General features: G+C 40.6%; 2 protein-coding genes across 7 annotated transcripts in view; one reads left to right on the plus strand and one right to left on the minus strand.

Annotated features, from left to right (window-relative positions):
* DGKE (diacylglycerol kinase epsilon) overlaps window positions 1-14504 on the minus strand; it is a 30353-nt gene extending 15849 nt beyond the window's left edge. Inside the window, exons 1-11 of one of the 2 annotated variants that reach the window (XM_031598739.2) lie at window positions 13811-14504; window positions 12026-12185; window positions 11534-11653; window positions 10476-10619; window positions 9415-9572; window positions 9089-9140; window positions 8829-8942; window positions 8399-8470; window positions 7671-7798; window positions 7105-7216; window positions 83-6792 (exon numbers count right to left, since the gene is read on the minus strand). In XM_031598739.2, coding sequence (XP_031454599.1) covers window positions 6601-6792; window positions 7105-7216; window positions 7671-7798; window positions 8399-8470; window positions 8829-8942; window positions 9089-9140; window positions 9415-9572; window positions 10476-10619; window positions 11534-11653; window positions 12026-12185; window positions 13811-14274 — 1716 coding nt within the window. In that variant the 5' untranslated portion in view covers window positions 14275-14504 and the 3' untranslated portion in view covers window positions 83-6600. Of the gene's footprint in view, window positions 1-82; window positions 6793-7104; window positions 7217-7670; window positions 7799-8398; window positions 8471-8828; window positions 8943-9088; window positions 9141-9414; window positions 9573-10475; window positions 10620-11533; window positions 11654-12025; window positions 12186-13810 lie in introns of those variants that run through there. The other variant, XR_004167688.2, reaches the window with a different exon arrangement.
* A 61-nt stretch (window positions 14505-14565) lies between these two features.
* Window positions 14566-21123, plus strand: C20H17orf67 (chromosome 20 C17orf67 homolog). Of its 5 annotated transcripts, XR_016459129.1 has the most exons (6): window positions 14613-15064; window positions 15245-15499; window positions 16145-16245; window positions 19020-19159; window positions 19500-19656; window positions 20648-21123. XR_016459129.1 is itself a non-coding variant. In XM_090122108.1 (5 exons), exons 2-4 carry the CDS (start codon window positions 15445-15447, stop codon window positions 19134-19136), a joined length of 273 nt encoding a protein of 90 aa, XP_089978234.1. In that variant the 5' UTR covers window positions 14566-14604; window positions 15245-15444; the 3' UTR covers window positions 19137-19159; window positions 20648-21123. The 5 variants fall into 5 exon arrangements, 4 of the variants coding, with proteins under 4 accessions (XP_089978234.1, XP_089978233.1, XP_031454601.1 ...); XM_090122108.1 differs by lacking the exons at window positions 14613-15064; window positions 19500-19656 and adding an exon at window positions 14566-14604; XM_090122107.1 differs by lacking the exon at window positions 19500-19656 and having other exon boundaries at window positions 14584-14662.
* Window positions 21124-25020: the final 3897 nt, after the last annotated feature.

Below are 25020 nucleotides of genomic sequence, written 5' to 3' on the forward strand. Positions count from 1 at the left end.
TCTTACTGTGTGATGCGGTGAGATGCACCAAAGTGGGGAGAGAAGAAAAGCCGTGGGCTGAGGTGGGGCCTGCACTGCCACGTCGATGGAGAACCGAATGGCGGGGTTGTTTAAAAGCAATGCAGATTGACCTTCAGCATCCAGGAGCCAAAGTTAAGCCAGGAAGCAGCAATAGGCGGTGATCCTCACAGGCAGTGCGGGCGGGGAGAGAACCAGGCGCGAGGTCAGGGCTGGGAACTGGGCGTAAAACCCCACGTTTCTAACATTTTTAAACGTTGACTGTAAGACTCAATCAAGAAAACGTTTCTAATTAAAGCCGGCCGAGCTTTTCGCTCAGGGCTTTGCAATTCCACCACCCTTGATGCGGTTCATTTTAATCATACCTCTTATGAAAAAATCAACCGCGCAGCAGCAGCGCGGTGATGGCGAGATGGGCTGTGGAGATGCTCAGCTCAGCCTCGCACAGGCACACGGCTCTCCCACAGCCCAGGAGCAGCAGCCACAGTGCCCTCAGGAACTCGATCCCGCCCTGCACGTCTGACAGCCCTGAGCACTGGCCATCTTCACCACCAGGCCCGTGCAGCTCCCAGAACTCACCTCTTGCTTCCGTGCATAGTGAGAAACAGGAAAAAACTGAGTTTAAATACTTTAATCCACACACTTTAGACCACAGATAAATACAGTACAAACAACAGGACAACAAAACGGCTCGTCAGGAAACTCGGCAGCAGAGTCAGTCCTTTGAAAACCTGCAGTTGCAAGGCTCTGTGAGGAACAGGGGGCTGGCCTTCCTCCCAAGAGCCTTGGGGAGCTCAGCCACAACAACAGGCTGCAGTACAACTGACTACAGACAAAGGTTTCGGTTTCACTGCTGTTAAGGCGGGGTTCAGCCCTGACAGCGTGCTGTGACTGCACTGAGGTGCAGCTTTTTATAGGCAGAGCCTCGCCCAGGCAAATAACACATATCATTACCCTCATGTATGACTGCAGTGAACCTGGCACCAGCCCACAGGTCAGTGCCAGCATCACCTGCTTCAGAAACACTGGATTAAGCCAGCGAGAATCGCGAACAAAGCAGAGCTGCATGGAAAGCTCCAGAATCACGCTGGGGACAGCCCAGCTGCTGGCAGCGAGGGCTGCAGTCCCACTCCTTACCCACTCCTGAACACCAAAGGAAGAAGAATGTGGCATTTAAGAGCATTGTCATGTCAAGAACCACATAACCACTTGCCTTCAGAATCTGCATCGGAGGTTCAATGTTATGCTGTAAGATCTCACGCAGTTTACAGCAACGAGCATTCAGTTTTGCTCTGAGATCTGTTTCTGGGAATGCAGAGAGAATGGTGCAGATGGCTTTTGTTGAGGTTGGACACTTAAACTGCACCATAAGGAAACAAATGTTTTATGACCATTCCTGTTTCAGTCCTCTGTAAGAGAAACATAAAACCCACCCAGTCCTAAGTGTCTTTCCTGGTTGATAAAACTGTTTACAATTTCCCCTTTTAGTCTATTATTTGCATGCTAAGCTCAGGTTGGTTTTTTTTTCTTTCCTTATTTAAAGCAACTTCAGAATATGCACACACATCCAATACAAATTCCAAATCACAGTATCACAGTATTTCCAAGCTAAAGAATAACTTTTGTTTTTTAAACTTTTAACATGCTGGTATTTTCTTGCAAATAGTTATTATTACAGTTACAGCTTTTCAGAGTCACGTTTGTACAGTATTCTGACCACTCATTACTAAATAGGAATAACTACTATACAGTTGAAGTTACAAGCTACAAAAATAAAAATCCATTCTGTTTAACTATAAAAATCCTATAAAGAGAAGATGGCTGTAGGTACTCAAGGATTACAACATTGGTAGGTGACAAAATGGCTTCTGAGGGATGTAAACTTCAAGGACTCAGAATGCAACAAACTCACAATATGAGCTCCCACTTACCCTTAGGAGAAAAGGATTTATGCTGAAACCTGTAAACAAGTGGCAAATGAAGCAGTGCAACAATTATATACAATAATAAGAGTTTACAGCACAGTAAACAGGGTAGAATTAATGAGAAGTAAAATTTTAAATACATTCATACTTTCAAGCAGTAAAGGCCAGATCCTCAGCTAAAGCATGACAGCATAACATTACTAGGTTTAATGGAGGCATGTGGCTTTACTCCAGCTGAAGTCTGTCCCTGAGATGCCCAAAACCTGCACTGAGTATTCAGCACTCTTTGATCCTGCTGTGCCTTTAGAACAGTGGCCTAAACAACGCTGCAATACAGAACCTGTAAATTCTCTCAGTACATCTAATTACTAAATGCCCTCTGTTGTTTCTTCCCAACTTTCCAGGTGCAGCTATAGTGTCTCAGAGCAAAAATCAGAGCATTTTTAAGTAAGTGGTTCACATTCAACAGGATTAGCGATGCTACAACTGTTTTTAAATTTAAGAACATCCTAATCTACTCCTAACTGAGTACAATCTTGCTTCTTTTTTAAGAAAACTGCAAATACTGCTAAGTATGAGATACAGAACAAAAAAGGATTTTCAGTTAGAAAATGTGAAGGCTCCTAAATGTCCTACTCCTACCCACAAAATAATTAGCTATGTTGCAGTGCTGCTCTTCCAAAAAGTGTTCCTAAGTATCGTAACATTCATACTGTTATGCTGTTTACAGCTAAGGTACAGTGCTTTAAGTTGGTTTGCTTTAACCAGTAGATACAATAATATACACTAAAAAAAAAAAAAGCTGTGAGCATCAGTGCATGTAATGCAGAGGCAGAAGGAACTGAAACAAGAACTTCAACTCCTGGTTCTGAGAACCTGTGAAGAATGAGGACATTCTCCCCAGCAGCAGAGAGCAAAAACTGCACTGTGAGAACAGGCCTGGGGGCTAGGAATGCTACACATGAGGTGCCCATTCTAATATTTTCCAGGTATTATCTGAATAAATCAGTGACTGAGGTGACTGAACAAGGTGGGATGCTGTGTGAAACCATTCAGCGTGCTTTGCTGACAAGTTAGCCAGCATAAAGCATCACAGAGAAAGCTTGAAGTGGAGAAATGCATAAATAAAGAAGTCAAACAAAGCCTAAGACAAAAAGCTCTGTGCGTTTGGAAATGCACACATACACCCTCCTCTCAATGCACACACAGACAAACTAGGTTGGAGCCAGGCAGGAAGCTATGCACAGGAAGGCTCTCCTTCAGTTTGCTGTTTGCATTTCACAGGACTGGGAGCCTACAGCAAAGGATGCTACAGAATCTGACCAAGCTTCTGTAACGCCAGCGTGTGCTGCCATCAAACTTCAAAATCAACTCTCAACAACCACTTTTGAGTGCTTGACAATTTTTGTTAGTATTCACTCTCCACATTTTACATAAGGTTACACTGTATGAAGACTGCCAGAATAAACTACTCATTATTTGTCTTTATTTTTCCTCAATATTAATCAGTTAGAGGGCAAGGGAGAATCCTTCTTTGCAGGCCATGAGACCCAGCTGCAGAATACCCTCTTCTGGGTAAATGATATACTGCAGTATTTTGAAGTTTGCAGTGCTTTCGGGGAGCTATCTGTACAGCAGCTATCTGTACCAGTGCTTTCTGTGCCAACAACATTAAAACAAAAACATGTAGCAGTTTTAAAGCCGTAACACACGTCAACATTAAACAACTGCAGCTATATTACAGGCTACAGAAAGTAATTTATGTCAGCATTACAATCTGGGAGCCCATTGCTCATATTCACTTTTAGAAGTCGGACAAAAATTTAAACAGTCCCATAAAAGAAACTCAAAATAACCAACTCTATTTGCAACACAGCGGAAAAGAGGACACATTTAAATGAAAGGATGGAGTGTAGGAAGCAGCAAGACTTCCCAACAGATTCTAGTGCTAACATCTGCTTAAAAAGCTTTTGTTGTCATGCATATGACAACTACATACAGTTGCAATAGGAGGATGACCACATGCCTGGTTGGAAACTGGACACATACAGCATATCCTCCACAGGATAAGTGCAAATTTACAAGAAGCTTTCCATGTCTGTAACAGCTAGACTTGCTACCTGTTGCTTCCTGCAATCACCAACAGTCAGTTTGTGAAACAAACTTCTTCACTCCCACACCCACCAATGGAACGATCTGTTCAATACAGACAAGACAATTTACCAGGGGCTCTGCCAACAAACGCACACTTACATGTTACTTTCAATTCTCATCCTCCTTGCTTTCTGCAAAGGTACTGATAGATTTCCATTTCCCAAAGAGTATTTCACATTCAGGACTGGATTCCTGGCAAAGTGCACTAAGCGTGAGGACCCAGTGTGCACAAACACAGCACAGCATCACTGGAACTTGAACAGATGTGGAAAACCAGCTTAACTACTGGCAAAGAGGAAGGAAAAGAAAAGCAAAGCTTTCCAAGTCATTTTTCTACGTGTTGGGAGTTCAAAGAAGGAAGTTTTTGAACGACTGAAGATTCTTAAGCTACAGAATAATGTGAAAAATCATCTGATCAATGTCAGGGAGCTCTTTAAATTGCACTCTGAACAGTTCAGATCAAGCAGCCAGTGGGTGCGACTTCCTGTGAGGAAATACTGCCCTTCAGAGCACATACTCTGCTTTTCCGGAGTCATTTGTTTGTAAATGAGAGTTACCTGAGAACCACAACACAGAACTTAAATATTTGTTGGATGCTAATGTCTGCAAGTTAACAAATAAAAACAACTTTCCACTAGAAGGCTTCTGAAGCTACAAATTGAAACTCTGTAACAAAACTAAAAAGTTAGGGTAACAGGTTTATCTAAAATTGCATGTGTTTGCATATTTTAAATACTTTTTACATAGACTTCCCTGTATTTACATACTATAAAACAATTAAGATGAAGTGTGGGAGGCTGATGAGTGAAACATTTACAAATGGTGTCTGCCTTACAGTTTACCCTACTCTGATCACATTTCCAGATAATCAGTAGTATTTTCAGATCTAGCACGTACACTTCCTAGAATGAAAACTATCAATTTAAAAACGTCCTCCAGATAGAACTACAATTAAAGGTTTTAAAAATACTAACTTTACCAAGACTTTAATAAATTATTTTAAAATATAAATAGTTCAATTTTTAAATAGTTTGCTAATGCAAACTTCGTTTCATAGATTGTTGAAAAACAGTTTCTTCTTGCAAAACCCAGAGACAACCTACCTTACCTAATGGTATCTCTCATAGTCAGCATAAAGAAAAATGAAAAATGATGGGGGAAATTTAACAAAAGCAGCAACACTTGGAAGTTCAGGTCCCTGATCTTAACTCATAGCTCTCATCTGCTGCAGGTTTACCTATCAGAGGAAAAAAAATAGGAAGCAGGTTTTCACTTCTGTTAACTGAAGGTGTTTTCACCTGACAAGCTTCAGATGTGTCAAACTGACAGTGCCCATGCACTAGTGTATGTGTACTTAACCTTTAATATGAGTATAAACCACTTACAGTTTTCTGGCCCTATACTCACATGAGGAATGATGACTGAGGGTCAAGAGAGATCTCTGATTCCTTAAGGGCCAGTCAGAAATCAAATGTTTAATTCCCCGTCCAACCCAATAATACATGCGACTGAACCCTCTAACCTCTGCAAACCTAGCCCTCCTCCTCAGATTGAAACAGTTAACAGATGGACTTGCTACCAATTGTTTTCAGGTAATTGCAAAGCAAGACCTTTAAAAGCCTCTTAAAGATCCCTAAGAATGATGGTTTGCCAGCCATCATTATTTAAAACCATCCAATATATATTTTAAACAGCTCCTTTGTCAAGTTTTCCTTCAGCAAGCCTCCTTAAGAACTAAAATGCATTGCTAGTTAGAAAAACTAGGATTAATCTCTCACTGAACTGAAGCAGTCAGTCAGAGGATCATTCAGTGCAAATCATGGTACAACTATTTTCAAGCTGCCCAAGTTTTGGGTACTTGGGCTTACAAAGCCATTAACAGAATCATTTGCTAACATACCCTTCTCAGAAACCTTTGGTCCAAAAACATCTTACTTGCAAAGTGCCTTGCCAAGAGCCCCCACATCCTCCACTTTCCCAGTCAAACCTGTAAGATATGTACTGCACAAGCAGGTATACCAAAAGGAATTTATCCTGCTCTCAAGAGATGGCAGCCATGGGCAGGCTGTCCTCAGAAAACAGTTCATATTCTACTTATTCTGGTTTTCTGCTATGGAACTGTTCCTGGGAAAAAGAAGAGGTGGAAGCAGGCTGAACTCCCAGTTGTTCTCCCTTCCAAGGGTATATGCCTTTTGCATGCAATGCTGCATATGTGCAGAAGATGCGATTCTAGAGCAAGGAAGAACTGCAGCACCTGGCCCTTCCCTCCCATTACAGTAACTTGTCCAGCTGGAGAGGCTGGGTACCACTGCCAGTCTAAAAGGCAAAACAGTTGTGGTAATTCAGCTGAGAAAATGTTCATGAATGTGAAATCATGGTTTCCTCAACCCTAATTAATTCACAAGTATGAACCTTACAGCATAATCCTTAAGCTAGATTAAGCATTCTCAGTGTTTTTAATGGGTTGAAGTTCTTCACTGCATTATGTTGCGTCCCACAAAATTTATACATCTTCATCTGTCTGTTCTCTCACGTGCTCCTGCTCAGACACGCTGGATGCGTCGTCGTCTGTTTGTTCACCCGAATGATACAACATCAGTGCATGTGTCTTATGAGTTATGGTAACAGTGCATGGCCCCTGAGCCCATGGCTCTCCGTCCACCTGCATTGGCATCTTTGAACTCTTCAAGATCAGCTAGTGTTAAACAGAAGAAGACACAATCACAGCAGTTCAGTGTAGCTCTGAAGATACCTTTTTAAACTACAATATACTGATGTTGCACAGTTTGAGACTTGCAGGAGAGAAACTCAGTACATAATTCGTTGTACTCACAGGCCACTGACCACAGCAGCAGAGGTTGTTAATTATGCACATCAGCTTTTACTAAGTAAAGAAACATTCAGCTCAACTGCAGACTGAAACCTTAGGCCATACAGATGAGTGCTTGAAGCTGTATGCTGCGTACTGAAAAAGACTTAGGGAAACACGTTCATAAATACTACTTACCCTCACTGTATGTGCCTGCCCTAGACGAACAGGATTTGCTAGTTTCACCTGAATCTGAGCACAGTGGAAGGAACCATGAACTCCAACAACTTCCAGAAGTCCATCATCATGTCTATGAATTAAGAAAGCAGGCTCTTTTTTAGGGAGGCTTATGAGCCCTAGAGCACGCATCCAAACATTACAGTCTTCCATTGTTGTTACCATAGAGAAGATAAACATTAAAATTATTTATTTCTCCTGAACAGTAGGCCGCGTTGAATAGCAAGGGAAACTGTACAAAAACAGGTCTAATACTGAGCAATACTCCAGCTGGTATTCTCTACCTGGCTACTGGCAATTACAGGTATATTGCATTCTGAGACTTACAGTGCATGTTTAAAGCCCTTAGTGGATTTCTGTTCTAGAATTTTTTAAGTTTTCTGTCTTTCAGTCATTTTAGTCCAGAGGAAATCCAGAGGAAAAAAAAAAAAAAGGCTTTTTTTTGCTAAAGAACTTTGACCAAATAATTTTTGGAAGCTTAGCCTCATAAGCATTTTAAGGGAACTATGAAATGTATTAATGTGTACCTTGCCAAGGGATAAGGTTCATCACCCATTCCTTCCCAGAGCCTACAGCCACCTCCCCAGTATCCAATGTTCAGAACAATGATGCCTTCCAAACTGGGTAACTCGATTCTCTCACCATCCAACTCTAGCTTTAAAAGAGAAACAGAAGTTAATTATCACATAGTGAATTCAGAACTGCAAGAAAAGCTAATTATTCTCTTTATCCATTTAACAGACTTATGCTTGAAGAAAGAAAAAAAACCAACACAAAACCAGCCTGTGAGCTAAGCTGACCCTGTAGAAATAGAATGTGTTTTCTTTTCATACTTAAAAAAAAAAAAACTTCTGATTTTACAACAAGATCAATATGTTGTGCTTTCATAGCTTGTAATCGATTTCTGTTAATACAAAATATAAAACAAACAAAACGAGAACACACACAAATAAACCCTTATTTATGTAAGTCTCTGGTGCAGATTTTAACTCAGTCTCTGTAGTTAAACTGAAACCTGAGCCAAGACATGAAAAAATTTCAGGAATTCTCTGTAAAGTCAAAGGCATGAGTTCTGTGATGCAAGCTGCAGATGGCAAAGGAACCTGAACATCAGAAAAACTCCACGTAGTCCAGAGCTATCCTTACACAAGTATCCTTACAGAGTAAATTGCAAAACTTTTTTCCCTTTCCTTTCATAAGGTAAATTTTTATACTCCACTATTTGTCCAGTAAATAAGGAAGTTAAAAAACTTACCTCAACTTTCTTGTTAAGATCTTTACATTCTTGTACTAAGCAGTCTTTGGTTCCATAAAAAAAATAAACGGCCTACAAAAAACAAGGGGAAACAGAAAACACTCTTAGAAAAAGACAACACATATGAAGCCTACTGTAAATGCTCATGTGTAGCCAGGAGCAAACCTTATCATCTAACATGCATACGTAACACACTTGCACAACAGGACAGCTGTGCAGAGACTGTATCACTATGATTCACTAATGCCTGAAGACACGTTTTCTTTCAGAATAATGTAGTCTGAAAAAGAGCTCTAAAGGCTGAAAATAAGCTAAACAGAAATTCATATATAATATTTAATTAGAAGAACTTATGTCACAGTAGAGGGAAAAATCACGTGTAAGTCAAGTCAGCAACTACAAGGGGAAAGTGTCATTTTACTCAACACACCTTGTTAATAATTCTGCTGGAAAACAAAGAGGGAGTCTTCTCACGATGGGCATGGAAATTTAAAGCCATAAGAGCATCAGGTCCTATAGAAAAGTAGTTGTTCATTGTGAATACCTGTAAGAGAAGATTTCTATTTATGATCCTATCAGGTATTAAGAAGTAAGAATTAAAAGCCACCACAATTAATGGGAAGTAGGTAACCAGAAAATATAACCATACAGGTATTCCATAGAATCCATGCTTATAATTGCAAGCCATACCTTTGGCTTCCTTAAGTTGTAGTATCCTTTGCTTGTCACTTGAACTTTCCATCTGAAAAACAACAGCTATTATTTAGACTTGTGACAAAGAAACTATTCTCAGTATCAGAGTGGCAGCTAAGGATCTCAAAAGACTCAAAATTAATTAATTTAATTGCATCATGAAGGAGTTAAGCATTGTAGAATAACTAAATATAGACTAATTTTGGACCTCAGTTATTCTGCAGTTTCCTAACCCACTTAGGAACTTTACATACACTGCTTTAATTGAGTGGACCTATAGTTATATTTGGCTCTACAGAATTTACCTTTCCACTGTTACTCACCTGTCCAGCACAATTCCATCTGCCTCCATCACATTTCGTAAGATTTGTTCCACAGGGACTTCTCCAGCATAACCTGCACCCCAGCCCAGTGTATTGGACAGGTCATTACCTGTTCCTAGAGGTAAAATTGCGACTTGCGGAATAAAGCGTTCTTGCCCCTAGGATACAGAAGCAATGCACATTAGCTACCTTTTCAGCATTCGTTTTCCACCTTCTCTCCCCAAACGTTTGAGTTACACAAACACCATTAACCTTCAGAGCAGCTTATTACCCAGTGCTTAGTGACACAGCTGCCACTATTAGCACAGCAGATGGCCAGCTGAAGCACTTACAGTAAGGATAATGCAAATAAAGGCAATGTTAAGCCATTGCAGGGAGAAAAGAAAATGCAAACATGGTAGAGAAACAGTGCATTATTAATAGTGAACAGAACAATCCCTCAGAGAAATGATGCTGGTTCTGGAAAAAGGGAAGCCTGAACTACTTGTCTCATTTCCTGATCTTCCACCTGCTGCAGCCGTGGGTAAGTCACTAATGCTGTTACTGTGTGCACCTCTGGGGAAGTGCTCTGCTATGCATGCAGAGAGTGACATAAAGAATACAAAGGCTGCCAACCACAATGAAACAAAAAGACTTACAAGATTGAAGTGATGGCAGTTCTAAAAACCTTCACATATATGGACAGCAATTTACATGCCCCAAGAAACAAAGCCACTAGACAACGTTCAGCAGTGTCACATACACACACAACTGTCCTGACCAGATGCAGAGATCATAATTTCTTCAGGCAAAGAGGAAAGAACAACGTATAAAATATCCTGTAGCAATTTTCAAATAAGCTTTTAAAATCCAAAGTTTTATATACGTTTCTTGAGCTACAGGGATTCATAACACAATGCATTTTTGTCCTCAGTACTCATAAGCAGTTCTGCAAATATTTCTCTATAGGCCTATTCAGGAAAATGACCATGATAAAGGCAGGTAAGAGATTAGGCTGTAGCACTTCAGCAGCTCCAAAACTCCTTTCACCATAAGACAGCTTTTTATTTGAAGTACAATACCTTTATTTTCATTTCATCGACTGCATCCAGGACCCAGCCTACTGTACCATCCCCACCACAGACAAGAACCCTGACAGCATTGCAAGGCAGCAAGGAACAGAGTTGGAGTGCTTTAGCAGGTGTAATTTTGCTTAGATCAAAAACCTAGAACAAAGAAAATAAGTTCTGTAAGTTCACAGAATGGGACTCAGGATTTGCCTCACAGATAAACAACTTCAAGATGTTCATTCTAATACAAAATGAACATTCTCCATCATATTACATAAGCAAATGAGCTGTTTTGACTTTTTATGACCTGGATTCAGTCTCCCAAGGTCACAAAATAGCTCCAGATGCTTCACTAGCAATAAATGCCATTGATAAATCAAGCTGACCACGTCCTAAGAAAATCCTGTATCCAAAAACACTACAAGGAATTTTCTAAAGATGAAAGACTTCAGTTGAAAGTTATTTTAAGATATTCAAGATACTAAGAGGTCTGTTTTTTAAAGCCTCACTGGGATGCATTTGAAACAAAGGCGTAGTTTTATTAGTTTTCTAGTTTTTTCTATTAGTCTGTATACTAAAGCACTGTTTTGAACTTCAAAAGAGGAATATTAAGGTGCAGCCAGGAAATCCAAGGAACAACTCACTGCCGTTACGTCAACATCCTGTGCTTTAAGGGGAAAGTATCAGCACAGAGCAACAACGGCCAACACCACCATTTTCACAAGGAAAGTGGGGATTAACAAACACATTTCAAATTAAGAAGATTTAAATATTTCATTTTCTAAGAACTAGCAGACTACTTCGAGAGCCAGACACTCATTATCAGAATGACTACATGTATTACTATACACAAAAAACGCACAACTAATAGAAGAACCAGAACAAACACAAAGGTGGGAAGACCTCCACATTTTAGTCTTCCTGTAAACCCGTTCTTTCTAACAGAACAAACTGCATGAATTCGTTTTCCTTTATTCTTCCTCAAGATCTTATTGCCATTATGGAAGCACAGTGATGTTGATTCTAATTTAAATTTTTATTTTACTATAGTGGCTTTTCATTGCAATTACCTGAACAGGGTTCAGCAGAATTTTAAATTCTCCTAGTAAAGTTTCACCCATGTTGTTCCCACTACGAGTGTTTGCCAGCACGATTACTGGGATCCAGTGCTCTCTGCAATAAGGGACCACCTGCAAAAAGGCAACAGTAAGTAACTTGCACTAATTCTGCCTGTCTGAAAATGTCTCAAGTCTTGCTCCAAAACCTGTCCCGTTTAAGTGCTGATTAGCTGGAAGTCATCAAAATAAACAATTATTTTCAGCACACCAAGGCCGAACATTTCCATTCTGTGGTGTCCAGGACAACAAACACTCCAGGATTAGTAAGTAACAAAACATTACAGAACTGTTCAAGAGCGATGTTTTTCACACATGGTTTTGGTATGCAACAATTCCTGTGATGTAAGAACAACACTTGTTCCCACATCTTTACCAAATTTTCAGATTTTATTGAAAAGCAGAAGCCAAACAATATATTTTAAAAAGGAAGCAATAGACAATTACCTTTTCATAATCAGTTCTTTTGTCTTTACGCATCTGGTCGATTGTAGACAAGTAGTAGGGTGGAATAATTAAGTCTCTGAATTCTCCAAACGTGCACTCCTCAATCTTTAAACAATCCAACATGCATTCATCATGGACAGTGCACTGACACCACACGCATCTGGCGAAAAAGACCAAAAAATCAAGAGAATTCATCCTCAAGTAACTGGCATATAGATTTTGTATATTTATTTTAGAGAGACATAACTCTGGAAAGTACTCACTCACATGCACTGCTACATGTAATATTCTAAGCACATTACAGAGAACACTGTGCAGTCTATAGAATTTCAAATGACAATCTATTGGCTACAAAGAAAAATACAGAACTTGATCACGTCCCTGAACATTCAGAAAAATGTTTCAATTCTGTAAACTAAATTACTTTAAAATTAATTATATGCTTTTAACTCCAAAAGTCAGATGCTATAACTATTCACTTGCAGTGTATGTAACATAAACAGTCACACTCAGAGCTCATATGTAAAATTGAACTCCTACCCATCCTTGCTGAGCATACACAACAGTACAGCTCATTAACTTAAAATGTTACTACTACATTAAATGCCTTTTTTAGTATACTTCTTAACAGTGGTAATATTCCCAAGTCTGAAACCCAAAACACTGCACAGTACTGTGCAAGGCCCATTGGATTTTGTTATGCAAAACTGCTCAGCTTTTTTGGCCTATCATGAAAGCCATCCTGAAAAACAGAGTAGAACAAGAGGGAATACTGCAATACCTCCTACCAGCCTCTGCAAAACATTAATCCTCACTTGCCACATCCAAAGCCTTAGTTTAAGCAGCTGTGAAAGCTATTTTTGGAGTCTTTCTGGTTAATCCAGCACACAACTAGAGCAGCAGTGATATTTGCCTGTACTGTAGACAGTGAATATCAATTCACTGCGTTTTCTTCCTCTCCCACTTTTGCATCCTAAATCCCACCCCTTTCCTACCCTGCTAGGCACACTCTCAAGATTTCATTTCTGACAGCCCGTTTAAACTGGAATTCTGCTGACTTACTGACAAACTGGCAGTATAACACAGGAGTAAAGAAAAGCAGACATCCTATGAGAAGGCAGAGGTCACACTTCACACTGCTCACAGGATGAGGACTATCAGCTCTCTATTCTGGCCCAATGTGCCCAACATCTCATGCTGATAACTTTAAAAGCACCCTTACTGATGGCAGTATGAGCCCTTGAATGTTTTCTTATAATTTCTTTATCATTATTACCACAAACTGTAACAATGGATTATATTACACCAGCTTTTAAAACCTTCCTATTAGCTTATTCTGGGTGTTACTACACGGGAAAAACAAAACAGTTATGGTAGAGTTGCTTGTTCCAGCTGCACTGATCAGATGCCAATTTTGCAAAGTTACATGTGCATTTTTGGCAATCTGAAACACGTGCTGTGCCATTGCTATGATCACACTGTACAAACAAGCATGTCAGAACTCACTTATGCCTGTCCTCAAAATACAAGCTTTCTTGGGCTTAGTCTTCTAGATGTAATTATATAGCAGCTAGCATATCATGATGGAGAAATGCAATAAAGAGAACAAGTAGACATGAGAGGCAATGTCTTAACCTATGAGTGAAATTACTGACCAGAACTCATTTTCTCATAAGACTCTTTCACAACTGTTTTTGTGGCAACGTGTTCCAGCAATACCGGGGTAAATACAGCACAGAAACGGCAGCGCAATTTCTCACAGAAAGCCAACCTCCACCGCAGTACCTGTAATCGCAGAGCTTGGGCTGCGTGCCGCACTGCTGCTTGCACACCACGCAGTGGCTGCAGAGCGGGACGTTGCCCCTGATCCAATGGTGCGGCATAGAGCCGCGGGCTCCAGCTTCGCTCCTCATCACGATTTCCTTGCAGAGGAAATGCTGGTCGGCCTTCTTCAGGCATCCCTCGCAGACGCGCAGCCCGCAGCAGCTGCAGAAAGTGCCTCTGAGGACGTGCTGAGCGCACACGCAGCAGTAGGAGGGCTGCCCGAAGAGGTCCGTGTAGTGCCAGTCGTGCTTGCTCTTGTAAAAGATGTCACGTATCAGCATCTGCCGCCGGGAGCGGTGGAAGCTGCACCACAGAGTGATCAGCACGGGCAGGATGACCGAGCACAGCGTCCAGAACACCAAGCTCCGGTCCGCGACGACCGAGGACATGGAGAAGGCTCCGCTCCCGCTCTCTGCTCCCGCCATCCCCTCCGGCGCGGCCTTCCCGCCTACCCCCTCACGTCGCCCGAGGAGACGGCACGGCGAACCCGGGGCCGGCTGCCCGCCGCGAGAAAACGACGGGCGGCTTCAGGAAGCATCTTCCAACCCCTCGCCGGCTCTAAGCGCTTCCGATCCGATCCGATCCTCCCGGCTGCGGGGCCTCGGCGCCGGCAGGGACGAGGATCTCCGTGCCGCCAGCCCGTTCGGCCCGGCCCGCAGCAGCCGTGGGGGGGCGCGAGGCGGAAGCGGAAGTGGCAGCGGCGGTTGCCGGGCAACGGGCGCCGCCCGGAAGTGGCTGCCGCCGCCGGGGCCGAGGTGTGATTGGTGCCCGGAGCTTCGAAGCCCCGCGGCCGCGCGCGGAGCGGAAACGTTGGTGCGGTGCGGGGCGGTGCGGGGCGGTGCGGTGCTGTGAAGGTTCCCCTGTAGCAGTTCTCAAAACACAGCGACAGTCGGCGCTATTAGAAGCCGCAGTTCTTTGTGAGTCAAGAACAAAACGTCCAGCTGTGAGCCCAGGCTGTGCAGCGCGTCCACACGGACCGGCTGCAGGCCGGCTCAGCGCTGCTGGGGGTGTTTGGCCCGTGACACCTATGAGCGAAACACGTTTCTTAAAGTCCTGTCCTCACTTCCCACTCTGCTAAATGATGAAGTCGTTTACCATCCCGTTTTCAACCAAGCTGTCCGAGGAAGAGAAGAGTTTCGGTGCTTTCAGCTGTGTGATTCCATGAACTCGATACACATTTCTGCTGTGTGTTTGTCCTGCTGAGAGTTAAACCAGGTTAATGCATTCCTCTGTGTTAGAGACAGGAGTTTTTAACAATTCAGTTTGCCTTTCAGGCAGCTGAGCCCATCACTGTGCTGGGCGGAAAGCAGGGCTCCTATTTTCACACAGTTAAAACACCTTGCGAAGCTCAGAAGGCTCGAGTGGAAAAATGGTCTTTTGTTTTCTTCCCCTCAGGAGCAGAGCTATGCTGAGAATGTTCAAGCAGATAATAGCCACATTCAAACCTTCACACCAGATGTCCTCAAAATCGTCCTGTAAGTCACATTAGTTAAAGCATCAACAAACATTTGTGACTGACGTAGCTACTTCAAATAGGCTCGTGCCTCCGTCAGCTCTGCTCAGACTGGAACAGGCTGAGAGAAAGCAGAATCAGAATGAAGCAGTTGCTTGTGTTTATCTTCCTCCTGGCCCTCATGACCGCCTTTACAGGTAGGAGTCTATAGAAAACAAACCCGTGTATGGATGTGATTACGGAGCAAGAGATGCAGAACATATTGTCATAATATCAGTGCTTTGTATTTTAGGATCTTCATATTTCACTTTTAATACTTAACTTTTCATACATTGCAGGCGTTCCATGATCTGATTTTGAACAAGGGAGCTATTGTATCAGATATTTTACTCTCTGTGTGCACACTGTGGTCATTTATTCTAAAACCAAAACACTATTTTATGAGCTTATAATTTTAATATTATTTCACCAAACTCTCCTTTGCTTTACTTAGAAAAATAATCTTGAAAGTAAAGCAAAACAGAAGGGAAAAGAATCGGAAGAGTTACTAACTTCAGTGATTAGGTGGTGCTGTTATATTTTTTCAATTTGGGCAGTACCATTAATATGTAGGATTTGTTACATGCTGGTAGGACCAGACTATAGAAAGCACAAGTATAAAAATGGTTTAAAATTCCACTCGTATCTTCTGGAATGCAGAATCCCCTGGGAAGGGGCTGTAATGAAAGAACACTTTGTATATAGACAAAAATAAAGTTTGGAGACATTTCGTTTTACAACTGACAGATAAAACATTAACTTCATGGTAATTTCATAACTAGCTGCTGCTTTTCCATCTGTAGACACTTCACCAATTCTGACTGAGAAAGAAGCCAAACAGATTCTGAGAACTCGTCGCGAAGACAGACAAAGAAAAGCTGGTTTCCCCGATGAGCCAATGAGGGTGATTTCTGGCATTTACTTTTAAATTGCACTTATTAAAAAAAAAAGCGGGGGGGGGGGGGGGGGGGAATATAGATTTGTATAGGTAAAATTCCAGAGAGTAAGTTATGAATATCACCTACTTAAAAAGCTGAGTTCTTCTGTGAAATATTAAAAAACTCCGTTGCATTCTTTCAGTTAGTGTCAGGTAGCATTCTGTAAGTGCTGAACATTGCTCAGGACATGTATGGCGCAGAAATTATGTATCACAGTTCAAAAAATGCCAGTTAGATTATTGAGAAGAAAGTGGCTTTTCATTTATAGAAATGTGGAGTTCATCTGGTTGTTTCTGAGAAACGAAATAACAGGAAATATCTTCTGCTTACAGTACATTCTGCACTCAAGGCAGAAAGGAGGTGCAGGTGTCAGTGGTCAGTGTGGAGGTTGAGGTAGCTCTACACCAGCTTTTAAGTCACTTACTTTCATTTGCTTTTTTATGACTGCTACAGCAGTATATGACATTGTGGAGATTTTTAGCTGCTAGCTTAATGCAGCAGCATTCTTTTAAAATTCTTTTTAAATAAATTTACATTTATTGATCTCTAACCCAAATTACAACAAAAGGAACATGAAAGAATTTAGGAACCTTCTGTTTTACATGCTTCAAGAAGATCTAACATATAATTCTGCACTTCTTGAGTATTACTTAAGGTATTTTAAAATTAGTACCTATTTTGTTCCAAGGTAAATAAACCAAGCTAAAATTATATGGCTCTGAAGAGGCAAAAGCCACAGAATCCAGAAAGGACACAATAGATTGTGCACGTATGAGGAGTACAGGGGCTCAGGGCTCGGTTTAGCAAGGTGCTGAACGCTTCTGAACTCCATAGGGCACAAAGAGCACTCCCTACCTTGTAAGGCTGAGCTCAATGCGTGCCAGGCTTGTGGAGACAGCTAGTGGTTTTCTCTTTCCAATGGTTATTGTATACCAGCCAAAAAGAATCCACCTGGCAGTCCTGACCATACACCACTTCCGACATACACACTTATTTGTCAACTGTGATAGCCACAACAAACCAAAGCTGTCACAAAAATACTACACCATGCTTGTTAACAATCTTGAACAATTAAGACTGTACGACAGCACCAAGAAAGCAATAGTCTGTGCTTCAGAGTTGGGTTGGTTTCCATGCTGTTGTTCAATATGCTTTGTAGCTGTTGACAACTGGTGGGAATACATCCCAACCATGCTAATGCTCAATACAGCACCATGATTATACATACGTTATATAGTAAATATCTTAAATATAAAATCAAACAGTAGAGAGAGATCAAGTTAAACTCTGTGTTACCAGAAGTTAAATGAGCTAGGGCTAGAGAAGCATTTGATTACTGATCTCTGCTGCTCTGCCCTGGCCACTCTGCAAATGCTTCTCTGTAAGAAAACCCAAACATGAGTATTTGCTTTTCTCACTGAAAGTCAGGGTTTTCAGTAGAAAAGAAAATATCCTTCAATAAAAAAATCCATCCCTCCTCCCAAGTGGAACATGGAGATTTTCAGTTGTGAATGAAGGGGCATGGCTGCTGTATCCCTGTGCACAATTCTACCACAGACTCAAAGAGAAAAATTGATTTTGTATGGATTCTTTGTAGCGGAATGAAATTAATGCTGAGATGAACCTGCCTCTGTTCAGCTTTTTTAAGCAAAAGCTGTTTGTCGAGGCCAGCTCATGCTGAGTTGAGGAATTTAATTTGCAATTCTTTGTGACACAGTTTGACTTCCACAGTGCTGTTTCACTAAAAAAAGCCCATTCAGTTACAGACAGCAAGATCTGCCATCTCTGATTATTTTAAAATGTCGTTTATGTTATCAACATATTTTAATCTTACTTTAACCAAGGCCCTGCTTTTTATCATGTAGAATCTTTTCAGTCATATAGTCCTGTTCTCTGCAAGTCCATTACGCAGCCCCACTGAGGGACTGGAGCCAAGGCACTTTGCACTGTGAGGAGCACAGAGCACAGTGAGGGGCAGGATGCTCCTGCTTCCTGCTGCCATCCTGCACCAGCCCTCTGGGCAGCTCAGAAAGCAGAGAGCTGGATAACAGCAGGAATACTTGGCTTGTGCAAAGGGTTTATGTATGCTACAGCTTCAGTTGCTGCATTACCCAGTGTGCTGAGCAATGGGCTATATTTCTGAAAAAATCTCTCTCTCTCACTAGTCCACATGCATTAGCATCATAACTTTTTAAAAGCAAATTTTCTTCCTGATGGAGGTCAAGTTTTTGGCACATGACTCACTTAGTTTGACAACTTGTTGCATACACCAAAACCTTCTAATTCATACTATTTATATTTTACACAACATCAGTCAGCAGTAATGCAAAGTGTTTACTGGAACCCATCGGAGTACTGCCACACATCTGATCAAAGTTTAATGCAGGAATCGATTATCAAAAGAGGCTACAACAAACCTGTCTGTGAGATTCCTTTTGTAACCCAAGGACCAACAGAGGCTTCTGTGTGGATATGCCAATAAAATACATGTATGCAGAATTCTTAATTTATGCATATTTTTACAAAATTCTTGCCCAACACCTTTACTAGTCTGGCTGATATCAATCATTAAGCGTTGCTATGTTACAGCGAACTGAGGAGAAATCCCATTTTATTACATTTGATAATTTTCAGAGGTAAGTTAATTGTCCTTGTATAAGCCGTAAAATTGACCTGGTTCATTGGCCTGACATCAGGTCTGAGTGGTTACATAATTAAATGACATCTTGTCTTTAAGTAGGAGCACATGCTTTACCTCCAGCGCTTGGAGCAGAGATCGGAAGAGCAGTTCCTGGAACACTGGTTGAATCCACACTGCTTGCCACACTGCAACCGGGATTTAGTCCATCCAATCTAATGGTCTTGCCTACCCTGTGATTGGTATATATCTATTTCTTTTACAGTGCATATTTCCTTTTTTAAAATAAAAAGTAGAGCCGCAAACCAGAAGAGGAGAGAAAAACTAGTGCTTGAGAGGCACCTTATACTGAAACGTGTCTGGCAGTGGAACAGGACAATGGCACCAACTGTGTCACTGTAGTTCTGTTCAAGTTAATAAACCATTTGATTATACATTTCTCTGCTGTATGGATATAAGTTGGTAACTGGATAACATGCTTATCAACTTTGCTTGATATTGCTCCTGTTTCTTTCCTGTCTGCTTGTGCTCTGTTTCCAGTGCGTCTTTTTAAAGTCTTATATTTGTTCACTTAACTTTCAGTAAGGGATGTGGCAGGATGAGCCTCAGGCTTCACCCTGAGGTATTTGAGATCCAGTCTGACCTGCTAGGAGTGGAGTCTGTTCTGCAGTATCTCAGCTGCAACAATTTGCTAAGTGCTGATTTTTTTAATGGAACTTTCTGTTTAGTACACGTGCTGGTAAGCATTAACACAGAGCATTTTCATGGGTTATTAGTTCTGTTTATGATTTTCAACATCAGTGTAATAGAATATTTTCTTTCTTGCCTCTGCTTATCATATACATCATAATGTTCAATGGGAAAATAAAGTCTAAAGCACAGCCCAGAAACTAGGCATTACTCATAAACCAATTGGTAACAATATGCCACATCCCAATAGAACACTGGGTTTATGATACAGTCATCCTTTTCTTTTTCCTTCTGTGTTTTATCTGAAGTTATACAAACTTCAGAAACTGTGATGTTTTGGGGGAAGGCAGATATAAACTTGTAAAATATAAGGATTAACCCTAAACTTTTCTAATTCTTAATGGCTGTTTGTGATACTGAAAGAAAAGACATACCTACATTTGTATATCTTTATAACAGGATAAGCCTTCCAGCTTACATTCTTTAAACAGACATGAGATTTGTCAGCCGGGATAAGCTTGAATTCTCACCATAATGGCAATGCTGTATCACTCGCAGTCAACTTCTTAACATAAAAACTGCAGATTCAGGAGCATACTTTCAAAAGCATTTAAGCACTAAAATATGAAGATGATATCTGTCAGGGCTGATGTGATTTGAAAGTTAGAAAGTTCATCTGCTTAAAATTATGCTAGGCATCTATCTGTACCTGTATGCATCTAAATGCCTTTGAAAACCTGGATATTGGGGCAGACTTCAATGGAGCTATGGTAATCCACAGTAAGCCAAAGGTCTGCAACTTATTTAAAAACAAAACCACAGGATTCCCAGACCTGAGCCCTGGGAGGTAAGTGGGCAGATTTCAAAAAGCCTGTCCAGCTGAGACACAGCTGAAAGCTGGCTCACTTCTATCCTGCTCACAGTGAGGTGAAGAATTAATGTTAGAAGAGTGCTTAAAAGATTTGAAGCCTTTTGTATGTTATTAGTATGGCCAATTTCTCCATGTGTTTTAAGTATATTTTCCTTTTTTTTTTCTGTAGATCTCTTCATGGGTGTGGAAGAAGATACACACTGTGACTGTGCTAAGGACAAGATTATTACTGCATTGGCTATGCGCTCATTGCAGAGCTGAATCTCTTTGCAATAATTATAATCCTTGTGCTATGGCAAAACTTCCAAACATAGGTAGCTAGCCATATTATAGACCAATATACATTTTCCACCTGTAAAGGAAATAATGATTGCATGCATGAATAAATAAATAAAGGCTTTCCTCCAAGTTCTGAGCTACAGGCAAGAGTAAATCACTAATGAGTCTAGAGGATGCTAAGAGGACAGCTTTAGACTGTCTGAAGTAAATGGAACTTAAATGGACTTTGGAGGAAATGTTAATTATACTTTTCTAGCTTAAATAACATTATATGAAGACACAACATTTATGCAACACTGATCTACGTTCAATCACTTGATGAGTATTTCGTGTATTGTTTCATAATAAATGCTTAATTCAAATCCATCTTCAGACAATTGTGTTATACTTTTACAATATATGCTAAAAAAGATTACTGGAAGTGAGGCTCAGGATTTCAAAGTGATTTCTTTTTGTATTGCAAGCATTTCAAAGTGAGGACTTTCTACGTTCAGCAGGTGGGAGGGAAGGGGCAGTCTAATCACTTTGTGGTTTCACAGCAAATCTTTTCCCACTCCTTTTCATTCTCAGATCAGCCACATGTTTCCAGCCATCCCTCTTCTGCCTGTGTGCCTTTCTAACTTATGCCTTGGTACAGAATATCTTGTACAATTAGATGGTAAACAGATGATATCTGCTGAACACCATGAGAAAAGTCTCAATTGCTCTTACCTAATAGTTATGATTTGTACCAGCAATAGAATTAGTTATGGACAGACTCAGCTAATAGCTTAGTTTCACTGCAGTCACACTGCGACCCTACTGACGGGTGGCTAAATTAAAAGTAATCTGATGAAGATAACATTACTGCATCATCAGAGCATTTATTAGGCTCAAATAGCACAACAGTGCTAGTATACTTTCCTTCCAGTAAGATGACTCCCTTGGATGACTCCATGGAAATAATTTAAATCTCAAAGCATCAAAGGCTTACTTTCCCCAGCAGTCAAGATAGAATCATAGATTAAATCTGGGAGTGTGAAAAAGTATAATGAGGTTGCTATTGTCTCCATTCATAATACTCTTAATGTCACTGGATGAAACCTTGGCTCTGTTTTCTCTTGCTTAATGAAAAAAATCACAGCAATCACAGTTGTGCCAATTTCCCCCCACTGAAAGTTAAGTACATCTCTGAAATAACAGAACTCCTATTAGTTATATCCAGTCACAGGTTAGATAATTAGTGGGGTTAAGTGGGAGCTGCTAGGTCTACCTCAGTAACACTAAGCTAATCCTAATGCAAACTGATTCAAGAAGCCAAGTCTTCCATTCATACAAACTTATTTGTGCCCTGCAAGTAAAACAGAGAAGCACCCTTCAACCCAGCTGAGAGAGTGCCAAAGAAGAGGAGGGCCAGCAGAGTACAGCAGAGTATTGGAGGTTTGCTCAGCACTGGCAAACACTGCAGTCTAAAGAGAGAGAAGGCAAGAATATGAGTATTTCAGGCTTTTCAGACCCTGAAAAAACTCATACTTCTTTTAGCATAAAAGGTTAACACTGCAGAAACATTACATTTAGTTCTATCTACAGAAATGATGTAATTAAGCTTTTTCCAAAGTCCTTCAGCATGGCTGCTCCACTTTGATTTTGTTCTCTTCCTCTATACAGATATTTCCTTTAAAGCCACGCTCTGCTCACAAACATCTGAGGTTGAACAAAATAATCACATTCTGGGAGCAGTCAGGGGTTTATTTTTGCCCATGTCTAAAATCTATAGGAAAATGATAGACTTCAGTACATGCATGCAAACCATACATGCATGCAAACCATTAGCTTTCCCACTGGGTGAAGATTTTTGATAATCTGTAGAACAGTAGGCCATTAGAACTGACACAGGAAAGCCACAAGAAGGCTTACTATAAAGAAAAATAAAGAAGTGTTCTGCAAGCTGTATGCTGGAGATGGGAAAGGTGGCAGAACAGCCGATTTTCAAATGCTTTTACAGAGAAGAACTACAACAGACTTGGGAAGATCTTTCACCTAAGAAAGATATAGAGGTATCATTAGCTTAATCACTGCCTGTTTTATATTCACTGTGCCTGATAACATTGTCACCTCTCATGTGAAGAACTGTCCACTAGATGCCAGTGTTTCTGCATACAAACTGCACCACAGCCCACAATGGACATTTGTCTCAAAATACTTTTGCATCCCTCCTTCTCCTCTCCTTTTGTGTTTTTTTTTAACTCCTTTTCTCAAAATACTCAGCTCAGATGACTGAAATTAAAAGTCACCCCTAAATAGGAGAAAAGAAGACCTTTAGAAAATGGCTATTATTTTTCCCCTTTGGATCCAAAATTGCAGTGAAAGTGGATTTTAATGCAATATCTGCCTGCTTAAGTGGGTGCACCCTGTTACATCATAGAAGGAAATGGTTGAAAGTTTCTACACAGCACATGTAGAGGTGTGGGACTCATTCAAACACAGACAGTAGGAATGGGTTCTGTGCATTGGCAGTTCTTCCCTCACAGAGTGGATCCCATTTGATTTGTCTTGAGTAGCCCCAGACTGTAAGCTGCAGACTCACTGCATGGTAACAGCATCTCCCTTTGTGGCATGATATTGTCTTGCAACATTTATTATCTTTAGTAGCTTAGGAGACGAAATGTTAGGTGCTGTACAAACCAGTAATGAAAAATCAGCCTGTGCCTACAGTCTGTGCCTGAAACAGGGTGGATAAATAATATCAACTGTAATTTAAGTATGCAGCAATTCAGGGAGAAGAGACAAAGGCTGTGAGTTTGGAATGCATCAATTTCCAAGATGGAAAGACTTATTCAAAACCTGATCAATACTACATGAAGTAGCTATAATATTGCCAATAACAATTTGGCAGTTCAACTAAAGGTTTATTTCTAGCAGAGTGCCTTACCTTTCCGAATAACATGCACCGGGGTACTTAATTACTAAGACTGGAATTCTCAGAAATGCCACTGAAAGCAAATCAATCATTTCCTTCACTTGAAATCCACTTTCACAGTGGTGAAAGTAACAGAAAATGCAAAACGCAATTTGTCTATTTGTAGTTTAGATGATACAGTATCTGCCTGCTTCTCACGGAAGCCAAACAGGTCAGTATACTCTTCTATCTACAATGACAGAACTGCTTCCCTGCACTATTTCTGAAAAGTGAACATGCAGGAGTGAAGGACAGCAAATGCAGATGACAATCTCAAATCAAATCACGTGTATGAAAGTTTCCCTGCAAAACCTTCTTTTTTTCTTTTTTTCTTTTTGTTTTATAACTAACTAGAGACTTGTTTTGGATATTAGAATCTGGTTTTGAATAAAGGCTTCTGTTTCTCTGTCTTAATGAATGAATACAAAAACAAATTCGGAAACTGTGGAGGGAAATTGAACTGATCAAATGTGTTCACTGTAGTAGGAGTCTAGCTTAGTTTCTCAGTAAAAAAACAATTTTTAAATGACTAAAGAGATCAGATTGGACTTCAGAAACTTATCAGAGCCTTTTATGGCCTACAAAGGGTAGAAAATCTTGTGAGAACCGTGTGTCTTGAGATTTCTGGTATGTGATTAGAATTGCTGAGCGATATGTCTCCTTTCTGGCATTTTAATCCTTTTTCAGGTCTGGGAGGAAAGATGTGTACTAAAGTGAAAAACAGTAAAAAGCAGAAAAGCTTTAATGAACTTGGAGCTCATACAACTACCCTTATTCTAGCAAATAGGCAACCCAGTGCAGCGCAGGCTCAACGTGAAACCAAAAGCCTGAATCATCACTGCTACTTCAAATCCTAAGCTCATCTCAGTACTTCCTGCTTTTGTTTTTGTTTTTCTTTTTTTTTTGTTCTAGGACATTTCAATGACTGTTGGTCAGCTGAAATACAGTTTTTCCAGATTTGGGGGCATTTGGATCTAAGGATTCATTTAGACATCAATCTTTTTGCACAATAATATAACATGAGAATCCTACATATAACTATTAATCTGAGTGAGCCAACCTTAAACACAGGAGATCTTTGACCAAAGACAGAGTAAGAGGGGCATAATGTTGCTTAATTTTGGATTTTTCAGAATAAAGAGAAACCAGTGAGCGGCTCCAAAAAATGTATTCAGCAACATGCTCCAAATGTTCAGAATATACTTGGCTTAGAGCTTTGCCCTTGAGCTGTTTCAGTGGGACTCAGAATATCTGCCGATAAAAATGAGACCAGAACCCAGCCCACAGAATGCCTGGATGATCAGCCCAGACACCAACAGAGCCCA

The sequence above is a fragment of the Phasianus colchicus genome, chromosome 20 (assembly GCF_987193195.1).
Source record: "Phasianus colchicus chromosome 20, bPhaCol1.hap1.1, whole genome shotgun sequence".
Taxonomy (NCBI): Eukaryota; Metazoa; Chordata; class Aves; order Galliformes; family Phasianidae; genus Phasianus; species Phasianus colchicus.